The sequence below is a fragment of the Elephas maximus genome, chromosome 24, assembly GCF_024166365.1.
Source record: "Elephas maximus indicus isolate mEleMax1 chromosome 24, mEleMax1 primary haplotype, whole genome shotgun sequence".
Lineage (NCBI taxonomy): Eukaryota > Metazoa > Chordata > Mammalia > Proboscidea > Elephantidae > Elephas > Elephas maximus.
This window is the reverse complement of record NC_064842.1, coordinates 1,835,639-1,863,453: the sequence shown is the minus strand read 5'-3', so window position 1 is coordinate 1,863,453 and position 27,815 is coordinate 1,835,639. Positions and strand designations below refer to the sequence as shown.

General features: G+C 40.8%; 1 protein-coding gene across 7 annotated transcripts in view; it reads right to left on the bottom strand.

Annotated features, from left to right (window-relative positions):
• RPS6KC1 (ribosomal protein S6 kinase C1) overlaps window positions 1-27,815 on the bottom strand; it is a 197,226-nt gene that overhangs the window by 16,106 nt on the left and 153,305 nt on the right. For all 7 annotated transcript variants that reach the window (XM_049868346.1, XM_049868348.1, XM_049868349.1 and 4 more), the window contains 4 exons: window positions 23,783-23,830; window positions 22,434-22,566; window positions 12,146-13,732; window positions 11,785-11,874 (listed from right to left, as the gene is read on the bottom strand). In XM_049868346.1, coding sequence (XP_049724303.1) covers window positions 11,785-11,874; window positions 12,146-13,732; window positions 22,434-22,566; window positions 23,783-23,830 — 1,858 coding nt within the window. The remainder of the gene's footprint in view (window positions 1-11,784; window positions 11,875-12,145; window positions 13,733-22,433; window positions 22,567-23,782; window positions 23,831-27,815) is intronic.

The following is a 27,815-nucleotide window of genomic DNA, read 5'->3' as shown; positions in this document are numbered from 1 at the left end:
AGAAGGTTCAAAAATGTGGGTTAAACTCAAGCTTTAAATGAATACCAATCTTTCTACAAAGTTTTATAAAGATGAATCATCTTGCATTTTAAGCCACTGTAGTGCCCTCAACACCCCAAATTCAGAATTCACTCTTCTTCAAGACACATCGCTGTTCAGATGTTTGATGGACATGGGAACCTGAAGTCCCACGTTTTGTCCTCTAATGGATTTGTCAAGGCATACCTTCAGAATGGTGACGCCTCTTGATTCTGCTCCCTAGTTGTCCTGCTAAGGCAGGCGAGCACTGGTCACCTCATCCTTCCCCTTCCCTCTGCGCACAATTCCACATCCTCCCCCTGGCAGTGTGTCCGTTGTTGCTATCTTTCTTTTGTTTCCAATTGTAGAAAAGAGAGTAAATTCAAAATTTTCTTAGAAGAGAATTTTACAAATAAATTCATTTTCATTAGAACAGGTATTTAAATATTTCTCCTAAACTGTTGACCTTCCATGCTTTTTTTTGTATGTAAAACCTTAGAGGCTTCATTTTTTTCCCCCCCACTCTCAAAGTTACAATAACCGGGCAACTATTATTTAAAGATCATATAAAAATCAGTGAGAAAGCTGCAATTGTCACAGATAAAGTGTTTAGGTAATACTCAAATTCAACTAACGTTTAGATGCTAGAAGAAATTATCGTGTAAATATTACAGCACTTAATCCAAATATGAGAATGATGGAATGATTTTAAAGCCACAGACTCATACATTAAAATGATAATCAACCGAAAGCAAGTTTTCTAATTCCACAAGAGGAAGACCCTCAATAAAACAGACTGACAAAGTGGCTGCAACAATGGACTCAAGCGTAACAATGATTGTGAGGATGGCACCGGACCAGGCAGTGTTTTGTTCTGTTGCACACAGGGTCTCTATGAGTCAGAACCAACTAGATGACACCTAACAACAACAATAATTCCACAAGGTATACTTTTTTTTTTTTTTCCAAAATGGTAAGAAATCTGACTTTTAAAAATCTGGCCTTAAGGATTCCAATATTCTGTCTTTGGGAAAAGAAATATGAATAACAAAAATAACTTTTAGGATCAAAGAGAGATCTTTAGTGAATAAGAATTAAGCCAAATACTTATAAACCTTAAACTTATAAACCTTTCAGTTAAGCACTATGTACACTTTCAGAGCACCAGAAAGAAAACTGGAATGTCTAATGTTCCATAAGATTTAAACTGCTCTTACGGATGGTCTAGAATTTTTAACTTTCTTCCTAGGGAGTCGGACTTCATTAATGAATTTAGATAAGCGTAGAGAAGGGTTAAAAAAATCTGATCTGTCACTGGTGACTGCCTGGACCAAGGAAAAGAACAGTGTCTTTCCTCTGCAATGAACATTCTGTGTCAACCGGGCACAGAAATGTCAGTGCTGTGAGTGCTGTGTTCCTACCCAGACCCTCTTCCCCGCAGCATCTGCTGCTAATTGAAAGGACCACAATTACAAAATCCTGGTCAATTTCTCTCACCAGCTCTTGCTGTGTATAAAGATTTTCTATGCAGGGGCTGAGCATTAGTCTTCCGCTACAGCTGACGGCTAAGGAGCAAAGAGAAACACAGAAGACAGCATTTTTTGTATCCAACGATACACGGAACGAAGCTGCGAGAGGAGGGGCACTAAGCGTGCCTTTTGTTAGCTCAGCAAATTACCATTCTGTAAACACAACTACTTGCCTACAAAGGACGATTAATGTCCTAGTTAACCAATTGTATACGTCTTCTGTTTTGGTAATCTCTTTTTTATATAAATCTTCAAAAGTAACTGTCAATATTACACCAATTATGTCTTTTATTTCTGGCTCCTAGGCATGGTGGCTGGGACACAGGGGCACTTAATAACGTCTGTTGAGCAAATACATCAATCTTGTATTTGGTAGCACTGTCCATTCAGGGCGTTCAGAGCCCGACAGGGCCCTGCATTTGTTCAAGTCCCACTGAGCATACCGTCCACATCAAGTCCTTCTGCAGCCTTCCATGCCGAGCGCTAGGAAGTTTAAAACGTCATCTAAAACAAACTCTGACGGCTGGATCCAGACGGATCGGCAGAGGGTGAGGACGGTCAGGCAGCTGATGGCTGCGCGGTCCAGGCTACACTTTGCTCTGGCACCGGTGGCATTTGCTGCATCAAGGAAAAAGAGCCAGGAAAACCTGGGAGCAGAAAGAGGACAGGATTGGGGGATAAGGGCAGGTTTCCCCCACTACTGTTGGATGTGGTGCCAAGGTTAAGTGCTTGGCTGCTAACCGGAAGGTGAGAGGTTCCAGCTCACCCAGTGGTTTCACAGGAGAAAGATTATGGCCAAGAAAATCCTACGGGGAAGTTCTACTCTGTTTCTTCCGTGGGGTCGCTCTGAGTCAGCATCGACTCACAATGGGAGTCCCCGGGTGGTACAAACAGTTAAGTGCTCAGCTGCTAACTGCAATGCTGGAGGTTTGAGTCTACCCAGAGGTGCCTCGGAAGAAAGGCCTGGCAATTTACCTCCAGAAAAATCAGCCACTGAAAACCCTATGGAGCACAGTTCTACTCTGAAACATCTGGGGCCGCCATGAGTTGACATCATCTCAGTGGCAGTTGGTACTGGTACTGGCAGACTCATCATCACATGAAATACACCACAAATTTATAAGCTGGCTGTAATATCTGGCTGGTGTTCTGCTGAAATAATTACCATCAGCTAGGAATTTCTTTTAATGATAGCAAAAACAAACTCACTAGCATGCACTACACACAACTACACTGCCCAGCTGTCCCCAGTGCACTCTTATTTTAGATACGGAGACAAAGTTCTTAAAGTTCCACAAACAACAGACAAAACATTGCAAATGAAAGCCATATCAACTACAAGAATAAAATAAAATTGCGTTTTAATCCTAGGTTTGGATTGTTCCTCTGATACCTACAAACTAAATTACCAAAATTTAGAGTTCAAAGTTTAAAAGGCTGAAGGTGTACAACTGTTCACAGACACCCTGTATTTGAAATGGGGTGATCCAAGCAGAGGAAACTTGTTTAAGGTCGCACAACATCCCTGAGGCAGAAGATCTTAATTTTCAAGGTGATACACTAACCACAGCCTGGGATTTTCATTTCCTAGGCCATCCTTTCAAAATGGGCATTTTGCTCCTTTTTTCTGACATGATTTCAGAAAAATATCGCTGCCCAGTGATCAGTCCTGAATTCCATAAAGTCCTCAAACATTATACTCAACTGATTACTCAAATGCCATATTTGTTGAGGGAAGCACATCAACTGTTTAAGGGTTCCTGGTCTCACATTACTTTCATTAGAGTTCTATTCAGGGAAGACCAACGGCAGAGACGCGGGTTGTGCTCTGTGCTGAGACAAGGGCTGTGCTGAGACAAGGGCTGTGCTCTGAGTCACGGGCTGTGCTCTGAGTCTTGGGCAGTGCGCTGCTCCACAGCTCCACAAGCAGAGGGAGAGCTGTGGTGTTGCACCCCTTCCACGCGTTTGCTTTCTCGGCTCATCTCAGTGTCTAGCCTTGCTTCCTGCCACCACATTGTTGATTCAGTCCATTTTCAGACAATTCAATTACCTAAGACCCTAGGCCTGTTGTATTGTGGGGAACTGGACGTACGCACAGACTACACTCAGCTAGTTCAGGGTAGGCTTGACAAACTGCTTAATTCTGCTTTTTCCCCACTACCCAGCTCTCACCTTTCAGTTGTCACGGTGACCTGGCAGCCAGTTTCTGAGCTTTCCTGCAATTATCTGCACAACTTGGGTCAAAACTCCTTGATTTAACTCGACGCAGCATTCCACAGCCAAGAATGACATGCTCCTCAATAGAGTTTACAGGGATCATTGCCCCACTCTTTCCTGTGAGACAGACTATAAGAATCCGGGTGATTCCACACGACTCCTAGTTATAATTCTCAGCTCTGTGCAATCTTGCTTACTTTCTCAGGGGCAGCTCTACTCTGTCCTGTAAGGTTGCTATGAGTCAGAATCGACTCGATGACAAGGGTTTTTTTTGTTTTTGTTTTAACATGGCTCTAGGGAGTCCCTGGGTGGCACAAATGGATAAGCGCTGGACTACTAACCAAAAGTTTGGCAGTTCAAACCCACCAGAGGCACCTTGGAAGTAAGGCCTGGCAATTTGCTTCCAAAAATTCACAGCCTTAAAAACCCTGTGAAGTAGTTCTACTCTGCACACAGGGGGTCACTAGGAGTCAGAATCAACTTGGCAGCAACTAACAACAACAATATGACTCGATACCCATGGGTAAGTGTCCCAGGTGCAGAGAGGTGAAGGCCATCAGGAAATTCACCTCACTGTCACATTTTACTATTCGACGGCAACTCGAAAGTATACTGGTTTTTATGGCAATAAGAACTAAAGACAGAGCATTAAAAGCACTTGTTAATCATTCAAGGAAAACATTCGAACATCTCCTGTGCACACAAGAGCTACCGCTGAAGTTTGCTTGTGGGTAAATCAAACAAGAGAGTTACTGTTTGAAACAATATTTAAATATTAATCACAAATATTTTCACTCTTTTAAATTATTTCTATAGCACCCTCCTGTTTTTCTCTTCTTCTGTTTAAAAAAAAAAAAAGGACTACATCAGGGTTATAGCCATATTTCCTAGTTATATCATTATTGTTTAAAAACATGTATCTGTATTCTTTTGCTCCATAAAGTTCACATTCCTAAAATTAGATTCCTCATGCTTGGTGCAATTATTCAGGGCCCAAAAATTCTTCTTTCTTCTTTGAAAAATTTTATTTATTGAGAATTTTAGCATTTCATTTTCAATCTTCAAAAGCTGTCTTGGCTTCTTTTCCTTAAATGAAAATATTGTCCATAAATTCTTCATTTCCATGTAATATCCTTTATGCATGAACTCTATCAATGAGTAAGAATACACATTTAGAAAAGCCTCCAAATGAGATAATTCTTTTATCCTACTAATGTTAGATGTGAAGTCAATAATCATAGTCTGGAAAAAAAAGTTGTTGCCTTAAGCAGATAAACTTGAATTTTGACTCAGTTTTGCATAAGGAGGGTGTTAGATAATTTGACATCTGTGATCTTATTTATACTCAACAAATCTATATTATTACCGGTAAACTGAGGCCTAAAAGTCTTAAACAATTTGCCCAGAGGTATGCAATGAGTTAATGGCTGATCCAGGTTTGGTAATTCTCAATGCCATCTAAATATTCTGTGTCTTAAATCTGTCATGGCCTCATGATATTTTAAACCATCCATGGTCTGAGTCCTAGTTCTAATTATCAAATACGTCACTGTGACACAGAGCACCACGCTTAGAAAGAAACAAATCAAGTGTAAAGCATGTTTATGGAGAAGGTAAGGGAAACAACCCCAAAAATACATTCATGGGTTATGTGATAAAGTCAGGCAGGAAGAGCGAGGGCTGACAGTCAGTAAACATGCTCTTACACTGAATTGTGCAGACCGTTTTCAGCATGTTTTTTCTGTTTCACTTTCCACCGTCAGCTGTGAGCTGTTTCCAAGTGTGAAATCGCCAAAGAGAGGAAGCAAAGCTGTCATTTGACATCTGGGAGCGTGGAGATTGGGTTGCAGTGAAAAGCATTTTGGACTTCTTCAATTTACACACAGATTTACCTATAAATTCTCAAGCCTGGAAAGTATTCCAGGAGAACTATCGATGCAAATTTCAAGCATTTATAAAGGCTCATAATGGGGTGGGAAATAAAGGTGAAGGACACACCGATCAGATTCAGTATCAACTTGTTTAAGACTAGAAAGGGAAACTAAGGGATCATATTAGCATAATATCAATAACACATAAACAATTTACTCACTTGTCTTAGCTGCATATTTACTTTTGAATACAGCCTTTTGTGTTTTATATGCTTAATGTCATAGGTTCTATTTTCTAGTTGCTTTTTTATGATGCAAGTGAAGGCTGTTAAGAAACAAAAATACTAGTAAGAAAAAATAATACTCTCTTGACATTTTATTTTTTCCTTTGGAAAAAAAGGATATTTAAAATGTTATAATAAAAATGTATTCCATATTATAATTTAATAATTGCAATGATAAAACAAAATCTTGTGGATAAGTATTTTATACCCATACATACACACACACATGAAAAAAAAAAGAAAGAAAGAAAATCAAGGATAACTACAAAGAAGTCCTCCGGAGAGGAAGAGCAAATCTACCTCAGTTTTTATTCATTTTAATCTCCTAAAGCAGAAAGTTAAGAGGATGGATCTAAAGTCTTCTAATAAAGTGTCTAAATGCCTCCTAACCTGGCAAGCAGACAGGGCTGTATTTCTACTGTGGGGCTATACAACCTACTCCTACTCTGGGGACTATTTCTTCTGCTTTTTCTCTTCCTGAACTCTGTTCTGTGTGTCTCTGGCATGAAAGGAACCCATTTACCACGAATGATGTTTATTTAAAATAAAACCTTTCTAGACAATCATACTAGATAATCTAAGGATACAAAGTGAACCTAAAAGGAATGGTCTCTGCTTTGAAAACAGGGCTGGCTGGTTTGATCAGTGAATTCATATTCTCAAGACCCTCTTGATAGGCCTGCAGCTGCAGCCAGTCGTGTGCTGGCTGTTTCACAGATGTAGACACAGAAAGCTCCATGCTTTTTGTCTTTTTGTTGTTGGATTTGTTTTCTTTAATACAAAGAAGTGGCAACTTTTCAAAAAAAGTTGTTTTGTTATAGAAACTTGTGAATATGTAGACATCCTTGGTAGTATAAAAAAAAATTTTTTTTTAATACGTTACTGAAATGACTGACTTTGAAAAGTCTAAGATCACAAAGTTGGCAGAAACTGTACTTAAATAACAGAACGTGATCATTTGCATTTCAAAATTTATCTATCTTGCTTTTCCCCTCAATTAGGCCAAAACATGTTGATTCACAGGTTTCTGTGTGTGTGTGTTTCTTTTTTAAACTTATTTATAGAGCAGAATAATGGCCCCCCTGCTAGTCTGGCATTTGCTCAAGTTTCTGTCCATGTAAATTGAAGCTGTTACTGGAAACTTCTCTCAAAATATAAAGGCGCATCAAGCCCAAGATGAAAAGACCCGTTGCTGACACTATAAAGCACAGGGCAGGAGGACAGTGTTTTTAGGACAGATGTGTGATAAGGGTTCCCAGGAGGGAGGAGAGGTGGCCGTGGGGGCTGCGAGCTGTTTAAACAGGACTCAGTCATTGTCATCATAATCTTGTGACAACTTTATGTTCTAGCCAAACATCAGCTGCTTAACATGCTTTTGAGTTACTCGGACAATAATATTAAGGTCAGAGTTAGGAAGTGGGCGGGAAGGGGGCGTGGGGAGAGGCTAATTGCTTCAGCCCCTTAGTGTTTCTAAGGGTAGATTAAAAGATACCTAAGTACTCCATGTCCCTATGTACTGAGGTCTGATTTTTAACCACTGAAATATTAGCATATTATCACCCCTTATTCTCTGTGAAAAGAGGAGAAAAGTCTAGAGTTTTTATCAGTAGTACTGCTATTCAGTTTTGAGATAAACAGTAAATTCAGTTTTTTGTTCTAATCCCTTCCATTACCCGCAGCAGGGTGACAGTGAGGGTGTCAGACACTTAACAGAGTTCTGTAACCCTTTGTTGTTGTGAGGTGCCGTCAAGTCAGTTCTGACTCATAGTGACCCCGTGAACAACACCATGAAACACTGCCCGGTCCTGCACCATCCTCATTATTTATCCCTATTCCAATAAATTACTACAAACTACATGTTGTTGTTATTAGGTACTGTCCAGTCGGTTCTGACTCACAGTGACCCTGTGAACAACGCAACAAAAACACTGCCCAGTCCTGCGCCATCCTCATTACTTATCCCTGTTTCAACAAATTACCACAAAACTACATGTTGTTGTTAGGTGCTGTCGAGTCAACTGTGACTCATAGCGACCCTGTGTACAACAGAGCGAAACACTGCCTGGTCCTGCACCATCCATAGCAAGCATTGCTATGCTTGAGACCACTGCTGCAGCCACTGTGTCAATCCATCTCATTGAGTGTCTTCCTCTTTTTCTTTGACCCTCTACTTTACCAAGCATGATGTCCTTCTCCAGGGACTGATCCCTCCTAATAACGTGTTCAAAGTACGTGAAACAAAGACTCTCCATCCTCGTTTCTAATGTATAGCATCCTAGCTACACTTCTTCCAAGACAGATTTGTTTGTTCTTCTGACAGTCCATGATACATTCAGTATTCTCTGCCAGTACCATAATGCAAATACATCAATTCTTCTTCGGTCTTCCATATTCATTGTCTAACTTTCGCACGCATATGAGGCGATCGAAAATACCATGGCTTGGGTCAGGCACACCTTAGTCCTCAAAGTGACATCTTTGCTTTTTAACACTTTACAGAGGTCTCTTGCAGTAGATTTGCCCAATGTAACGCGTCTTTTGATTTCTTGACCGCTGCTTCCATGGGCATTGATTTTGGATCCAAGTAAAATGAAATCCTTGACAACTTCAATCTTTTCTCCGTTTATCATGATGTTGCTTATTGGTCCAGTTGTGAGGATTTTTGTTTTCTTTATGTTGAGGTGTAATCCATACTAAAGGCTGTATGTAGTCCTTGATCTTCATCAGTAAATGCTTCAAGTCCTCTTCACTTTTAGCAAGCAAGGTTGTGCCATCTGCATAATGCAGGTTGTTAACAAGTCTTCCCCCAATTGATTCCCTATTCTTCTTCGTATAGTCCTACGTCTCAGATTATGTGCTCAGCGTACAGACTGAGTAAGCATTGGGAAAGGATACAACCTTGATGCACACCTTTCCTGATTTTAAACCACAAAGTATCCCCTTGTTCTATCTGAATGACTGCGTCTTGAACTATACACAGATTACCGTGAGCATAATGAAGTGTTCTGGACTTTGCATTCTTCTCAATGTTATCCATAGTTTCTTATGATCACACAGTCGAATGTCTCTGCCTAGTCAATAAGACACAGGAAAACATCTTTCTGGCATTCTCTGCTTTCAGCCAGGATCCATCTGACATCAGCAATGACATCCCTCATTTCACGTCCTCTTCTGAATCCAGCTTGAATTTCTGGCAGTTCCCTGTCGATTTACTGCTGCAACCATTTTTGCATTATCTTCAGCAAAATTTTACTTGTGTGTGATATTAGGAAACCCTGGTGGCGTAGTGGTTAAGCTGCTAACCAAGAGGTTAGCAGTTTGAATCTGCCAGGGGCTCCGTGGAAACTCTATCGGGCAGTTCTATTCTGTCCCATAGAGTCACTATGAGTCGAAATTGACTCAACGGCATCGGGTTTGGTTTTTGGGTGTGATATTAACGATACTGCTTGATAATTTCCGCATTTTGTTGGATTACTTTTCTTTGGAATGGACACAAATATGGCCATCTTCCAGTCAGTTGGCCAGGCAGCTCTCTTCCAAATCTCTTGGCATAGACAAGAGAGCACTTCCAGTGCTGCCATCCATTTGTTGAAACATCTCAATTGATATTCCATCAATTCCTGCAGCCTTGTTTTTGGCCAGTGCCTTCAGTGCAGCTTGGACCTTTTCCTTCATTACCATAGGTCCTTGATCATATACTACCTCCTGAAATAGTTGAATGTCAACCAATTCTTTCTGGTACAGTGACCCTGTGACAGACTAGCAGTGGTAACACTCTGGGTTTTGAGATTATCTAAACTAAAACATCAGCATTACTTTCCAGTTAAAGGCCATCACTGGTTTTGTTTTCCCTTGTTGATGAAACAAATTCATATGCCCAAGGAATGGAGCGACTTTCCACATACTTCAGTGCATACCATAACAGCAGAACACTTTTACAACTCACAAAGCTTGAAGGTACAATTCTTTTGTGCAAGTAATTACAACAAAGCCCTTCTTCAGACAGACTACAGCTTTCAGCAAATGTTGCTGAAGGGCAACCTCGAAGAAGACAGCAAAAATCCGTTAATGGTAGATTGCCACCTGCTGGTGAACTACAAAAATTGTGATTTCAGGAAAAGACGCTTAAAAATCACAACTTGGAAAGCGATCTGTATTAAATTCATTTTTCAAGCACACAAAACTGAAAATATGTATCTGCTGTTGAACGTGGCATCACTTTGTTCCAGCTCCACAACAGGCCCTAGGATGTCAGCCGCCGTGGCACTGAGGTAAACGCGGCTGTGCCTCCACCTGAGGAACAGAAAGCTGCCAGACACCAAAGTACAGCCCTGCAGACGGTTTTCAGTAAGAAAGTACGAAAAATACAAAATACAGAGTCAGCTAGAGGCATTGCGCGTTTGATTTTGCTGCACAGTTTGTACTCAGGATTAACAGGTTTCATTCACTCAAAAGAACTGCCAAATTTAATCTTGATCCTAAACCCCCGAAATTCATGATATTGATACATGTACTTACGTACACTGGTACCCAAAATGTTATTTCTTTATCAAATTATCAAAGTAGGGAGAGTAATCTGTAAAAACTGAAGCAGATAACTATAATTACGTAATTTCTCTATAAAATTATTTCCCATTAAGTCATACTAATAAGGTTTCAAAAAACAGCATCATCTTATCTGTTTGGGAGAAACAAATACTGTAGGCATGCTCTACTCTACCTGAGAAGAAATAAAATCAAGCTGTCATAATTCAGTGGAAGGGCAAGGAGAGGGAATGAAAGAATATAGCAGAAAAAAGAAAATCCAAACAGCTTTTCTCAGAAAGTTTCAGGAGATGTGCTTGGCAGGTTGAAAAACTTTTCTGTTCCTCAATACAGAAATAATTTGTAAAAATTATGGCTGCAGCTAAAAGCAACACAGGCCTTGCAATCAAATGACAATCACTTCCCCTTACACAGGGGGATGTCAACATCAGTAACGTGCTGGTTAGATAGGAAGCATTGAAAACTGTATTGCCCAACAACTAAGCCCATCACGCCAACATAACCAGCTTGACCCTCCTTTGAAGGCCAGTGGAGTGATGTGAAGAGACTCTGGCCATCTAAAGAGGCTGCATGCTAGGCAAAAGACGAAGAAACTCTGCATTTAAATACGGCCCCATCTGCACTGACGACAGACAAGAAACCAACTCAAACGCAATACACATACTTACGCTGCTGTAATCATTAGCAAAGAAACTAACGCAACCAGAAATAGGTCCCCAGTTAAAGACAACACGGTAAGAGCTAGAGAAACCTGTTATGTCATACAGTTGGCTAAAAGGCTGTCTTAATACAAGAAGAGCAAGCTTCCTACACTTTCTTAAACACAGAACATGGCTCATCACTGAAGTCACAAACACTGAATTAAAAAAATAAAAACTGCATTTTATACATTTTAGCAATTTTTCCCTTTCACTACCTCTCACATGTCCGTAAGAATCAACCATTTAAAGAGTTTCAAAGTACTTAGAGGTCTTTCCAAGTGCTAAGAAGTTAAAATATTTCTAAGACAGAATTCATTGCCAGTTTTAAGGGAAGTATAAACCCATTTAACAACAGAAATACATGTGTCTGTGTGTGTGCACATACAGACACACGTACACACGTAAGTATATATACATATAGGTACACACATACATATACATACATACTTATGGGTTATATAATGGTCTTAGCCCCAAATTTTCTCTTTCGAAGGGTTAAGAGATAACTAAATCCAGCCCAGATGTGAGGTGTCAGTGAAAAATACAACTTCTGCAAGGAAGCGAGAGCTGCCAAAGGACTTTCTCAAGTGAAGCGTCTGAGGAGATAGACGGCTCTAACCTGGGGCACAGTACATTCTCTCTATGGCGTCGCTGTCACAGGAGTCTTCAACCTCACTCCACCTGCTAAAATACGTTAGCTGAATGTGTCCTAAAAACAAAACGACAGGAGAAATCAAAACATTTTTCTCTTCCATTTTCTGCAGAAGTGAACTGTAATTACTCCTTTTGTAGCTAAAAACAGTATCATTAAGAATAATGGCACCATTAAGTACTAGAAGCTATTACTGGGGGTGAATTCGCTGCACTGATAATGAAGCTCTAGACAGGAAATGAAGATACTAATTACAAGATAAAACGCCTACTCAGTTAATTGGAAGCAACAGCGAATAAAAAGAAAAGCATTTGCCGAAGTTCCTGACCTCTATCATTCAGTAAGATGTTGTTTGGGTTCAAATCACGGCACACAATCCCCTCTCTGTGTAAGGCATCAAGGGCTACCACCATTTCAGCTGCCCATCTTTGAACACAGTCCTCTGGGATGTAAAACCTGGAGCTTAGTGCTAATTTTTTATCAAGGTCCTCAAAAATCTGGTGTATTTCCTTGTCTTCTTCTAGGGCTACCCCGCTCTCTCCCTTGGTCTCAGAGTCTCTCTGGAACAAAGAAGCGGGCTCCTCCTTAGTCAAACCATCACCTTGATCTGTAAACAGCAACACTTCTTCTGTATTTAAAGTGTCTGTGTCTGAATTGTATGTATTAGCACCTGAGACCGGGTTAGAAAGATGGAAGCAGCTTTCTTCTGTGTCGTCTGCAGGGAGTGCTGACCCAGTCACTCCAAGTCCTTGAGACTCAGGATCTGAGCTGTGTAATAAAGACACGTCTCCTGAACGACCGTCATCCACGGCTGCTACAAATAGCACCCCACGACCCTCCTGTGCGTAGTGTTTCTCTGTTACACCATGGGACTTGGGCCTATGGGGATCACTCAATTCCTCTGTGCCTTCTTCTTCGTATGGTCGACGTCGTTCGGTACTAAGCCTGAGGCATAAAACATCAGGGGCTTCCAACAACTTGCTCCCCGTGAGGCCTGTGTCAGTCTGTGTGAAGCCAGTGGGTCCCGTCGCTGCGCCTTCCTTCGTCGGCTCCAGTTCACCAGGAAGATTTACAAGGAGATCAGGCCTTCCCTCATCAGTACCACTAACGACATCAAGAGCAGCATCTTTAAAAGAAATCACTGGGACTGAGTCGTTGGAGCCCCGGCTGATGGTGTCCTGGGCTTTAAACTCTGCCTTGCCCTCGCCAGTATTCAAACTCCTGGAAGCACTGTCCTCATCTGGAAGAGCAAAGAACGGTTTCAAAGGTTCTGATTTTAGGCTATACAATTTTTCTCCAAAATCAAGTCCCAAGGACTCGCTAGCGCTATCCTTACTGTCTATCCTAAAGAATTCCATGGGACTGTTTCTAGATCTACTGAGGGAATCGGATGTTCTTGGAGAACTAGCTGCTTCTGGGTTATCATCTTCAGGGAAGAGCTTCAGGTCGTGTGATTTCAGCTGTGTGCTGGGGCTGGCACAGTCGGCAACAAGGGGTGCTGGGAAGCGTTGAGCAGCTTTGGCGTCTTCTGTCTTCATAAAGGGCTCCTCGTTTAAAGAGCCTGGCTCAATCTTGTCCTGCCCGTATTCATTGCATAGTGTTAGATAACTTGTAGTACATTCTTCTTCCGAACTTGAACCGGAGTCTGGCCATTTGGGAGAGCTGTCCTGACCGTCATCTTCCTGGGTGCTGTCCTCTTGAGAGCTCGGGGTGAGACTCGTCTTCAAAGGCAGGACCTCGAGCATACTTCCACCATCACTTCCTCTGGATCCGAAACTGCTGCTGTCCTGAGGACTACGAGTTGGCTGCTGCAGGTGGACTTCAGCAAGTGTGGATTTTTTCATTTCTTGGATGTCAATGCTTTCTTCAGGACTCCTGTTTAGAAACTTGCTTATATATGACCAGAGTTTGCCACCTGTGAACAAGTACAAAAAGGAAAAAAAAATAAAATAAACTTAAGATCTCCAAAGTAACGGTTACTTATTTAAGCCACTAGAAAAGTATTCTAATAATCAATCAAACGCAGGACACCACCACCCATTCATATCAATAGTGTGCTGTAGGAAAAGTATGTTTAATAAAATCCCTTTTCTGTAATTGCTAACTGGTATGTACGGGTTCAATCATATCTCCTGAGATTAATTATTTTTTAAATGACAACCTTTTTCTTCATTTGAAGGGAAATTAGTTGTAACAGATGCTAATATGAAATCTCACAGCTAAGATTCCGCTTTAAAGTTAAACATGATCTAGTGGTAGAAACACGCGATTATGTTCAGATCTGTTTACATGATAATTTTTTCAAGCACGGCCCTGGTCAAGTGGAAATCCGTCAGTAAGCGCTGTTTACAATCCTGTATTATACTGGGGGAAAATCAGCAATATTATTAAATTTTGAAAATGTCTAGCTGAAGATTGAAGTAGAAGTGTGGCATCTGTTGTATAATTTTATAAATGACATATTAATCGTATTTTTCCATTTTCTTTCCTGCTTCATAAAAAAAAACACACGTATAAAACCAAGTAAAGCCCATTAATGAGCAAACTACTATAATATATATACCAGAAACCTATAAAAACTAAAATCATAGAAATCAACCCACATAAATAATCCAGTATTTTACCAGCAATACTTGTTATGCAGTCATTTTGACATATTTACTATATTTTTCTTTTGTTTGGCTTAAAATCCCAACCCCTTCTCAACCATTAAAATCTTTAAATAAAAAACTGTATTAAGTATCAGAAACCTACCACAGTTAACCGACTAGAAACAGTATTGCAAGAAGTATACGGCTCAGAAAGCTTAAAAACAGTAATAGAGGAAACATACTTTGTGGAGATATAGCTGCAGCTTCCAAAAATGAGAAATGAAGGAGGACATGTTAAAATAAATCCCTCTACTAATCTGGAGAAGGTAAAATTTTCAATACATTTTTTAATATCAGTATTAAGCATCATAAGCCAAGGTTAGGAAACTATAATCACTGGCACTCAATTATATGTGTAAAAAGTCAATGGAAGCGTCCAAAATGTGTTTTTCTACTTCCCATTTCACCTCAGAGGAAATATGAGTGAAACTCGGTAATTCTGTAAATTGCCTGGTGGGTCTCCTGCACAGCGTAAAGCTCAACAGAGGGCTTGTCACGACATTAACCTAGGGTCTTCCTCCGTCTCTTTCTCCCAGTGATCAAGTCAGCAGTCTTCCCATTTTGGCAACAGTTAGTGGTACAGGGCTTTATGGTTTTTAACTTTCCCTCTCATTTTTTCTTAGCTAATGCTTTCTGTTCTCTTTGGATTGTTTCCCCATATTCAAACTAAAGTTTAAGGATTAATACATAGCTTTGAAACTCACTCACTCGCAAAAGGAGCTATGCATCAATTCCATCTTTTTTAGTCTTTTGACAATAACCACCTTCCTCTCTAAATAATCATATCCCAAATACTTACACTGTGGCACTAACAATAATGCCTGAACTGGAAACTGGGATTCTTGATTGCCATTCAAATAAAAACGGCACGTGTCGTTTTCAATTTCTCCTACATTGTGACAACTTTAAGAACAGGACCAGGTCTTTTTCCTCTTTGTATATCCACTGCCTACACTGTGTCTGTAGGAGCCCTGGTGGCACAGTGGTTAAGCGCTTGCCTGCTAACTGAAAGGTCAGTGGTTCAAACCCATCAGCTGCTCTTTGGGAGAAAGATGTGGTAATCTGCTTCCGTAAAGATTAAATAGCCTTGGAAACCCCATGGGGCCCAGTTCTACTCTGTCCTATAGGGTCACTATGAGTCGGATTGACTTGATGGCACCCACCAACAACGTGCAACATTCACAACATCACAGGCATTCAGTCAGAGCTCGTTAAATCAGATGATAACCCTCGGAATGAGACGTGTCACTTGCTGCTCAGGACGCAGTATCTGCGGCTAGAAAGTTACCGTGATTAGCAAGAAACTGGACGTACCTAATGAAGTTCTAAGAAAAGTCTTATTCATTCTTAGGCCAATTCCACAAGGGTGAGCTGCACAAATCAATGTACTTAGGTTTTTATTTTTCCTCTCAAAGCCACTTCCTCTTTCTCACTTCCGAGTCACTCTGGCACCAACTCTGGCTTTGTACCAAACTTGGGATTCTTTTCTCTCCCTTGTTCTTCCTAAAATTTGACAAGTTTCCAGGTCCTAATGGATCTGCCTGTAACGTTTCTCCCAGTCAGCCTCCTCTTCTAATTCCTCTGGCCACCCCTGTTTCCTGGGATCTTGCCAGAGCTCCCACCAGACGTCTGCCTGAGGTCTTCCTGCATCATGCACCATACCAGTTGTTCCCCAACCAATCTTCCTTCTTAGAACAGCCCTTACCCTGTCATTTCTCACTCGAGAACCTACAATAAATTCCCTCTACCTACTGAATGGAGTACTAGCTCCACACAGGCATGTGAAACCCTGGGTGATACAGTCACAGCCCACGATCTGGTCCTCGCCCCTACTCACCACACAATCCACCTGAACCGGATTTCCCCACATACAACCCAGACTAGGCTTTCCTCACACTAAAGCTCCACTTAGAACTTCCTTCCCTTCTGGTGTCCTCAACATCGGCTTGTCAAAATCAAACCCATCCTTGAAGATCCTTCAGGATTTATCTTTTACCGAATTTTCTGTACCCCTCACTGGACACAATTCCCATTTTCTCTTTCTCCTCCACATCACTTCTTCCCTCTTACGACACACACCACAATCGACTGCATGTTAATATCATTTTTATGCTTTTATTATCTTCTTCACCAGACTGCAGGGTCTTATTAACTGTAGGCAGACAACTCTGCCTAGCATATAAAATAATAGGTGTTAAAGAAATATTTATTAAATTGAGTTATAAAACAATGACACCTTTATAAAAATTTTGCAAACCTTTCAGGAAAACATACTATTAATTAAGTACTATTAATGCCATGTTTTTTGAGTCATATTTTCTATTTTAAAACATGCAGGTTTACAGTAAAAATTTTAGAAAATCTAGGAAAATCAAGAAAAATAGCAAAAATTCAGAATATACAAATCACCCATAACGCCACCACCTAATGATTAACACACTCCAGGCTTTTTATTCACAATTAACATCATAGCATGAACGTTTTCTAATTTGTAAGAAAATATGAACTTGAATGGCTACACAGCAAATCCATGTGACAGACATTATGATGTATTTAAATATCCCTCTATTGTTGGACATTTATGTCTAGTCTTTTACTATTAGAGTTAAAATAATAAATAACTTTGCATGCTAATATTTGATACTCTTGATTATTTCATCAGGACAAAAAAAATTCCCGGAAATGAAAGCACTCAACACGCATGAATACTTTCCGACACTTCTGATACACGTTCCTAACTGCTTTACGGAAAGTTGTACCAGAATCCGCCTCTATAAGCCACGTGTTAACGGTGCCTTCACCACAGCCCTTTGCCTACCTGGATATTATCAAGGTTACCCATTTCATCAATCAAAAATGACACCTTAGTTTAATTTCCATTCTTTTCATTATTAGATAAAAATTGAATGAGATTCTTGGCACTTTTTTTGTGGCGCTTGTTCCTAGCCTAAATATAAATATCCTACCATGACTTACAAGAACTCTGCATTTTCAGGGGGAAAGGCCTGTTTTAGCTCTTCCCCGTTCTTTTTGCTGGGCACCCAGTGAGATTTGATGCTCAGGACGCAAATACAGAAACAAAATTTATCACATATTTTTTCAAATCAAAAATCATGAAAAAGCACATCACCTACAGGACACATTGTTGCATTCCCACTGAAGTTTCTCACTCACAAAATCTGGATGAGTTTTTACTTCCTGCAGAGTTAAAATCAGGCCTAACAGACAAACTTACACAAATGCCGACATTGTTACTGTAATCTTTAACAATAATATTTTCCTTAAAAAGCCTGTTATTGCTAAATCTCAAGATATAAATAGAAAACATTTAAATAATTTTAATTTTTAATACTTTAAGAATACAAATGACACCTTTCTAAGCTGTGTTGAATACTGTAAAAATACAAATATTAGACCCTTTTAAGCTATAAAAATAGCAATTCATGAAGTTTAATAAAAGCCCTCTTTCTGTCTCTCATCAGATCGTAATCGCTTGGTCTTCCACAAAGTCAATCTGTCCATCTGCTGGGCCAGAACTGTTGTCGTTGTTGTCAGCTGCTCTGCAGTTAGCCCCGGGTCACGCGACCCCACCTACAACAGAACAAGACACAGCCCAGTCCCGCACCATCCCCAGATGCAGATCTGACTGTTGTGATCCACAGGGCTTTCACTGGCTAATTTTCAGAAGTGGATCACCAGGTCTCTCTTCCTAGTCTTAGTCTGGAAGCCCCACGGAAGCCTGTTCAGCATCACAGAAGCCTCACTGAGGCACACGTGGTGGCTGCAGATGGCATGCCGTGGCTGAGCACTGAGTCCACGTCCCCTGCACGGAAGTTAGGGTCCCACCACTGCCCGGAATTAGGCCTTCTTCAACATGTACAGCATAATATTGCTGTGGCAAGGATCAAATCATCTTTTGACCCAGTAATTCCACTTCAAGAAATGTGTCTTACAAATAATTCTCAAAACACACACACACAAAAAAGTAAAAAGATATGTATGTACAAGGACTGGAAACAATGTAAACATTAATTAGGCCAAGCAGTTAAATAAATTATGTTCAATCTGTACAAATACTTTGTATATATTCAAAAACTAACAGCAATATTTGCAAATACTTACATGGTGCTTACCATGTCCCAGTCACTATCCTAAGTGCTTTACATATACGTACCAAATCATTTAATCGAGCCATCTGGCTCCAGAATCAATGTTCTTAATCACTACACCCTACTGCCTCTCTTCACGTAGACCTCCGGGTGCTTATCTCTGGGGAGAAGGACTGGGAATCACGTGCGCAGGGGGCAGAATTTTTCTTTTTACCTTATACCCTTCTACATAGTTTGAATTTATTTGTTTATATATTATTTTATAATTACAATATTTTAAAAAGCCTACCTAATAAAAAGAGAATCATTTTGCCCCTTCGGCCCCTAGGTAATCTGAAGATAAATTCTTCCCATCCCTTTATTTGGGGTATCCACATTCAGAGGCTTCCCCAACCTTTTCTTTCAAGCTGGTCTTTCATCTTCTCTGTGACTGACTCAGTAGTCAACAAGGGGACAGAGAACACCTTTGGTGTGCCGAGCACTCTGCTAGATGACGGCATTTATGTGATAAATGTGACCTAACTCCTAATCGCAGGGACTTAAAGTTTTAATAAGACACATGGCCTTGACTGAATATATTTTGTTTTCCCTTTTCTTCCTCAAATCAATTTAAAATACATGGATTTATCACTAGGAACAATAAACATTTTAAACCTCTTTCCTAAAACCTGTCTGGTATATCTAGTTACCTACTCAACACCACCTGGATATTTAACAAGCATCTAAATTCTCCTAAATGTACGATTCCTTCCACAGCTTTCCCCATCTTAGTAAATGGAAACACCATTCTCTCAGCTGTTTGAACCAAACACCTTAGAACCTGCCAGGTAGAATCAGGTCCGTTCTACCTCAACATACACTCAGAACCTAATGACCATTTCTCACCAGTCCCACCACTAGGATCTGTCCACCATCACCTTTCACCTGGGTTGCTACAACAAACTCCCAACTGGTCTCCTTGCTTTGACCTCTGCCCTCCTGTATTTTATTGTCCACAAGGCAACCAGAGTGATCCCTCTTTCCACTCTTCTGCTCAAGATGTCCCGATGACTTCCCATTTCCTTTAGAATAAAAATCACGTTCTTGAAATGGCCCAGAAGACCGGCCAGGATCTGCCCGCCCACCTGCCCACTTCTCCCACTCATTTCCTTCCACTCTTCCCATTCTGTGCCAGCCACACTGGCCTAGAAGTTACCCTAGAATTTCTCTCCCTGACTTCACATCCATCAGAGGCCCCATTAACTCTAACCTCAAACCACATCCACCAAAGGAGTCCCTGGGTGGTGCAAACCATTAACATGCTCAGCTGCTGAGTGAAAGGTTGGAGGTTTGAGCCCACCCAGGGGTGCCTCAGAAGAAAGGCTCGGTGAGCTACTTCTGAAAGAAAATTCAGCTTTTGGAAACCCTACAAGGCACGGTTCTACTCTGACACAATGAGGTCATCAGGAGTTGAAATCAACTCAACGGCAAATGGTTGAGTGCCCCCCAGAAGGCCATGCCATCATTTTCTCTCACCAAGACATAAGCCTTCCAACTGCTTCTATTCTTACAATCCACTCCCCATATGGGGCCAGAATGATCTTTTAAAAATGTAAATCATAAATCAGATCCTGTCACCACTTAAGATGTCCAATGGTTTCCCAAAACACCTGAATAAAAGCCAAATCCTTATCCTTCCATACAAGGCTCCCACCTGCTTCTCCAATCGCCTCATACACCACTGCTGTTCTGACCCACTACGTTCCAACCAAACGGTCTCCTTCCTGGCTCATTCAGTATTCCAGTTTGTTTCTGCCTTAGATTTCTAGCACTGATCCCTCTTCCTGGAACGTGCTTTTACCCTTTATGTATAAAATGGTTGTTTCCTTTCTGTCGTTCAGGACCACTTATATGTCGCCTCACAGAGGGCTTCCCTGATTATATAATCTACAGCATTCTCTATGAGAGTTCCCTGTGTAAAGATATAGTTCCTATTCTTATCCAATATTCTCTTGCTTTTTGTATTTTTGTTTTTGTTTGTTTGACTCTCCACAACAAGAATATAAACTTCAAATGATCATACTTGTTCTGCCTGCTCACCTAAAAGAGGGCCTCGTACACAGTATGGGCTCAATAAATTTGTTGAGTATTAAATCCATCCAGAGTTCCTACATGCACCATAATTTAATATTTCTGCATTTTAAAACTAAACAATAGACACCTAAACCAAATGGCCAAAAGAGATCTCCACCTTTGCCTCAGATTTAAATAACCCGGGACAAATGCTATGGTCATGTGACATTTCAAAGTGAAGTGTGGTCGACAGTAAAGGAAAAAGAAACTTGGCAAAGAGAATCTAAAAGCGGGGAAAATGTGAAAGCCATGAGTGTATGACCTTAAGACAGACTGTATAAAATTACTACAGTATTAAAGTAAAATCAGTCAGAATATCGGCATTAGGGGGTGTAAGAGGGTGTGGAAACGGCAGGAGAAAAACTGAAGTATGATTTGGAGAAGAAGAGGAAGAGGAGGAAGATGAAGCTGTGCGTAGCAGGGGTGAGCTAGGATTGAAAATTTACCACAGATAATCTCCCACATGAATAATCCACACTGGGTAATAGAATACCGACTATAATTACATTCATCCTACTGACCTTGTTCTAAATTATTATAGATTATTACTACGCAAGTTATTTTGTTCCACACCAGAGGTGGCTGTATTTCGCTATCAGATGACATGACCTCTAATTCAATAATGTCTGTAATGCACTGGTATCCTCAGATAAAAGCTGTCCATAATGTCTGAACAAAGGTGAATGAGTTATCCAATTCACACACGCAATTAACTCTCTTAATACCTGAGAGACCACGGAGCCCCTTCTGAATTTCCTATTAAACACCGCATATGGAGGTCTTCCCTCCATCTGTAGTTATCTTGTGCTGTGCCTCATAATAAACAGTATTAATAGTTTATTGCCCCCGTCAAGAATCTTGCATTAGTTATCACAAGAGACCTCATTCCACAAAGCAACGACTCCTTTTTCTGGGAAAATGCATTAAATCCAGACGTCATGCCTATTAGTAAAGCACCACAGTTCTTTATTCTCAGTAACGTAAAATAATATCTTCGTGAAATATGAAAAATTTTTCTACTATTTTAAGAACACCTCTTAAAAGCCAAAAGCCAGTCTTATTTATTAAGTGAATTTATATTTAGATGCTGTACTCGGTCATTCTAAATAAAAGACTATTTAAAATAACCTGTTAAAAGGCAAAAACAAATCAAAACATAACATTTTTTGGCCATCTGTTCCCTCTACTAAGAGCTGAAATTTCATGAACAGTCTGAAGGCAGAGCACAGTACCTCTCCTTTGTATCCGTACACAGTGCCACTGGCTGCGTTAGTTAAGACCCAGGTCAGAATGACTAGGTCATGTCAAATATTAAGCAAATACCCTTGCCTTCTAAAAAGGGAGGTATATTAGCTAATTCTTCAGGGGATGCCTTTTATATCAGTCATCTAACATTAATGTGTCTTTTTAGCAGAGACCAAGAGAACAAAATAAAATCCCTAAGATAAAGCTGAGCTCCACACGCTGAAGTTCGTGTTCTATTACCTCAATTCTGAGAGAAAGGAAGTCGTTAAATACATCTAAGAAATGTGACTATAGTTAAACGAAACCTGCAGCTCATCCGGGTTTGCGCTTGCCCACACGGCTCAAGGTAGGGAGGCAGAGCAGAGGGATTAGAAAACTGTCTTACAGGTGTTTCACATACTTCTTCTGCCCCAGAAACGACAGCAAGGAGGGCGTCACCCTACAAACGGACAGTAAGGGAGGTGACAGTCTCCTTCACACGCGCGGGCCACACACTGACCTTCCACGTGCTGCAACACGAGAAACACCGACTCCTCCGAGATGATGTACTTGTGCAGACAGACCATGTTGGGCACACAGCGGGGGATGATGGTCTTTCTGTCCCTGCTGTACTCACTGCTTCTCCTTAGACCCTGACGGAGAACAAAAAGGTCAGTTGTACCCTCAGTTGCCTTTGGAGCCTGCTGTGCTCTGTGTTTATCAACCAAACTAATCTATCCGAGTGACTCTGGGCTTCAGAGAAGCCACTCATCTGCCGCTCCGTGCCCCTCGGTCCCTGGAGGCTATGCTGATGGCATCTGGCCTGAGTCCAGAGAACGGAAGAAGCCACAAAGCTGCCATTAAAATCAATTACGTGGGTCAGTGTTTTTATTAGAGAAGCTCTCAGACTAAGTCATCAGGATGACACACAGTTATTTCTCTACGACCTTTCTTTAAGTTTCGTTTTACTTACGCGTATCTTTAAAGCAATGGACATTGTGAGAGCAACTCAAATTCCTGACGCACAAAAGGCATGCCTAGATTAAACAGGCAATTTAAATTTTCTATTTCAAAAAATTACAAAGATTATTAAGTTCTCTTCAAAGGAACAAAGTAGGTGTATTTTCTGGTGTCAAAACTGGTTTAAAAGGCCAGGGAAACCCGAGTGATGAGGTATATTTACAAAAACAACTGTGCTTCAGGAAATGCCAGTGTCTCCTACAATCATCTTGATAAACCAAAGAACAGGTATTACAAAAAGAAATATAAAATCAATCAATCCCCCTTTGGATGCTGCGGAAATGCTTAAATTAGGATATTTTTAGAATATGTACTGTCATAATCCATTTCAGATACAATTTTGAAATTAGAAAATTGAAGGTTTTTTTCTCTCCTATTCATTTAGTTATAAATTCAGTTATAAATAGAATCAAAATTGAATTTAGATCAAAAAGAGGGCCCAGAATATAGATAACACTTTGCTAAACGCCTGTAACAAAGACTTACAAAAACTTCAGCTCTTAAGAACTGCAATCATAACCGAAGGTGAGACTGTGTGCAGCCTTCACAAATCACACAGTGTATTTCAGATGTAATTAATTACACACTTAAATAGCAGTAAGGGATTCTTCAAGTTATCCAAATTATTAACTCTATCCTGTATAACATAAAACTCTCTTTAAATGTGTATGATAAGAGTATTTATCAACTGTGATGGGAGAACATATTAATAAATATATATATATATATACCGATCACCACAAAGATAAGATCATGCAAATCACCCAGAGTAAAAAATAACATATTTTATTTCAGAAGCATAATTTGAAATAAATGTTTAAATTCATTAAACATACAAATTCTACTTACTTTTAAAATGAACGTCTGCTCTGTCCTCGTGTCCATGACAAGTAAAACCTACGTAGAAGACAAGAATAATAATTTACTCACAATACGATGGAACACTACCTCTTTACCTTTGAAACTAAACTTTAAGGGTTTGGGGAGGCATTGGAACTGACCTGCCAAAATTGTTATTTATGAATAGTTTTTTTTTTTAAGTTACCAAATCACAAAATTAAAATAGCATTATTCAAAATAGGTTTTATTATTGTTTCCTTTTTTAAAAAAGCTATATTTTAGAAATATTATTATCATTTCCTAGATTTATTTTAAGATCTATTTCATAAAAGTAAAGGGAATTTTATTTTAAACAAAGAATTTTTCCTCATGGAACATTCATGGTTAGGAGTAAGTCGTAAAAAAAATGTTTATAGGAATTGCTGAAGTCCCAATTTGCTTCCTAAAACCCCTTGTGTAGTAACTTCTGTGATCTCAGTAACTCAGGCTCTAGCCTAAGGCATGCTTTTGGTACTGCTCCTTGGACTCCTTGACTCCTCTCTTTCCATCAGCAAATCCTGTAGGCTCTATCTTCAACACGTACCCAGCGCCGGAACTCTCCTCACCACTTCCAAGGCTGAGTCCACCTGACACAAGCAAAGACCATCTCTTACCTGGATTATAACCATGGCTTCCCAACTGGCTTCCCTGCCTCCACCTTATGGTCTATTCTCGAAACAGCAGAAGAGATTTTCCTTTTGAAACCTAAGTTAGATCACATGGCTTCTCCAGCTCACTCAGAAAAAGCCTAAAATTTGTAAAATGGCCTCAAGACCCTCTGTGATCTCACCCATTGCCCCTTTGCTTCTGGATGGGAAGAAGGAATGGACAGAGGTAGAGAATGATCCCACCATGTCAATGTTTTCTTATTTTGGAGACACTTATAGCAGAGGTTGGGAAACTTTTCCTATGAAAGGCAGACAGTACACATTTTCGGCTCTGCAGGCCCACACGATCTCTGCGGCAGCCATTCAGCTCTGATGTCGTAGCATAAAGGCAGCCACAGCCTGAAACTGGCCGCGGCGGGAGCATTTACACCACAGGAATCAGCAAACGCTGCAAACTGGGGCTATTTTTTCCTTCTAAGAGAACTGGCTGTTGAACATTCACCAGCCTATCACTGGGTAAGGAAAGGCAGGAGTCAAGGATGATGAAGGATGACAAGCTCAGGAAAATAGAAGAATGGTGGCACCTCTGAGAGAAACAGGGGCGTTAAGACGGGAACCGGTTTGAGGAAAAGGCAAGTTTCATTTTAGACGTGATGGATTTGAGGCAATAGTGACAACTTCATTTGTGACCTCTCTTCTGAGTGCTTAACCTATGCTATTCACGTTTCCACTTAATTTCAACTGAATATTCCCAGAGCTATCTCCTGAACTCATCCCTCTGTCCTCTCAAAGCCCTCCCGCCACCAAACAACAAAAAAGCCTTTTTCCTCCTGTGGTATTAAATAGCATCACCAACCACGTAAGGTCCCAAACCACTCTAGGCTCCCTCCACCCCCTGCCTCCATAGTCAATGACGAAGTCCAGTCAATTCTGCCAACTAAGTATTTCCTCCACCCCACCCCACCCCCCACTCTTCCACCGACCACAATGTGCGGTGCTTTACCCAAGTGTAATCAACGTTGATCCTTTCCACAATCCAGTGAGGTAATTTTGCCACTCCTGCTCTACATGTGAAAACATTTACAGCTCAAACATACTAAGTACTATAAGGTATGACTACAAGCATGGACTCCAGAGGACTGCCCGGAAATGATTTCCCTAGACTACTTTCTTAATGCCTCTAAGCCTTTGTTTTCTCATCTGCAAAATGGGAATAATAATGGTAAAAAAAAAAAAAAATTTTTTTTTCCCACCATTTGTGAAGATTTCTGTGAGATAATCTTGTAAAAGTGCTTAGCACAGCCACTTATTATCATTGCTATTATTGTTACCTAGAAACCCTGGTGGCAGGCGCAGTGGTTAAGAGTTCGGCTGCTAACCAAAAGGCTGGCAGTCTGAACCTACCAAGCCGTCCTTGGAAATCCTAGGGGGCAGTTCTACTCTGTCCTATAGGGTAAGCTATGCGTCAAAATCGACTTGATGAAAACAGATTTTTTTCTTTTTATTGCTATTGTTGTTTCTTCTTCCTGGAATGTTTCCCCAGCCACTTATCAAACACATACTCATCTTTCCAGACTCAGCTCGAATGTCAGCTTCTCTCTCAGTAAAGCTGACTACTTCCCTCCTTTGCTCTTCCACTACACACAGCACCAGCTTCTGTTACGGCATCTCTAACCCTTCGTTTGGTTTTACTTGTTCACTTGTCTATCTCCCAACCAGACTTCAAGCTCTTTACAGGCACATGGTAGGCAGAAGAAAGGGCCCTGGTGGCACAATGGTTAAAGCACTCAGCTGCTAAACAAATGGTCATTAGTTTAAACCCACCAGCCACTCTGCAGGGGAAAGATATGGCAGTCTGCTTCTGTAAAGATTTACAGCCTTGGAAACTCAGTGGGACAGTTCTACTCTGTCCTACAGGGTCGCTGAGTAGGAATCGACTTGATGGGTTTGGTTTGGGTTTTGGTAGGCAGAGCAAGATCCTCCCCCTAAAAATTTCCATGTCCTAATTCCTGGAACTCGTGAATATGTTATGTTACTGCCAAGAGGGACGTTATAGATGTAAGTAGGGTACTGGTCTTAAAATAGGCAAATTGTCTTGGAATATCTGGGTACCCTCAACCTAAGCACAATAACCCTAAAAAGCAGAGAATTTTCCTGCTAGAAAAAGTGGAAGGCGCAGAAGTGACACAGCAGAAGGGAAACCAGAGAAACTGGAAGCCTGAGAGGGAGCATCGTGCTGGCTGGGAGATGGAGGGGCCCTCCCTCATGTGAGAGCGGACGGAGGCCTCCAAGAGCCCAGAGAACACAGGACAAGGAACACTGGCAACTTCCAGGAGCAAAGATCACCCTCTGGCTGACAGCCAGCAAGGAAACGGAGACCTCGGAATTCAGCAAAGAAACCTGACAGAAGCAGATTCTTCCCCAAAGCTTCCAGTAAGGAATGAAGCCCTGCCCAACACCTTGATGTTACCCCAGTGATGCTTGTGTCAGACCTCTGACTTACAGAACTGTGAGGTAATAAATTTATGTCGTTTTAAGATGCCAAGTTTGTGGTAATTTGTTACGGCAGAGATAGAAAATGAATACAAGGCAGAAACTGTATTTCCTCCAACATAAAACACATCACTCGCACACAGTAAATGGAATATAAACATAGGATAATGAATTCAAGTATAAAAGTAAGGAAGGTGGATGGCAATGTGGGGCTGGAACTTAGAAAATAAATCAGGACTGAAGATTTCTATTTGCACATCCTCCATAAAGATGACAGCCGAAGACACGAGAATGCACCACCGGGCACTGTGCTAGACTTTAAAGAATTAAACCATGGCACGCACTCAACAACCCAACGAGCAGGCATACTTTCATTAACCCAGTTTTATAGATGAGGAAACAAGCAGAAAACCTGCCCAGGTCCACAAACCTAATTGGCTGAAATTTAAGCCATGGTAGTCTGGCTCCAGGGCCCTTCCTCTTAGCTGCTAAGCTATGCTAGTTGTGTCTGAATTTTTTTTAATTATCTATATTGTGGTTGGATAACACAACAACCAAAATATAGTCAGAAAAGTACAAATAAAACCAGAAAAACAGTGATTCGATGTCAGGGAGAGAGAATGCCTCAGATGAGAACAGTCACCTGGGTCAAGCAACAAAGAGGAGCCATGACGGGTGAGACCTGGGAAGTTCATCTGGCCACGGCAGCCAGGAGTCCCTGGTTACTTTCAAAACTTCATTATGCAGTGGACTGGCAGGGAAAGAAGTCAGATGCCCTGGGTGGTGAGAAAATGGAGGCAACGTATGCAAATCTTTCAGTGGAGAGGTGGGTCAGAAGGAATCAGAATGAAAGTTAGTGAGGTTCGAACAAAAGTATGGATTACGATTTTTTCCAGATAGAG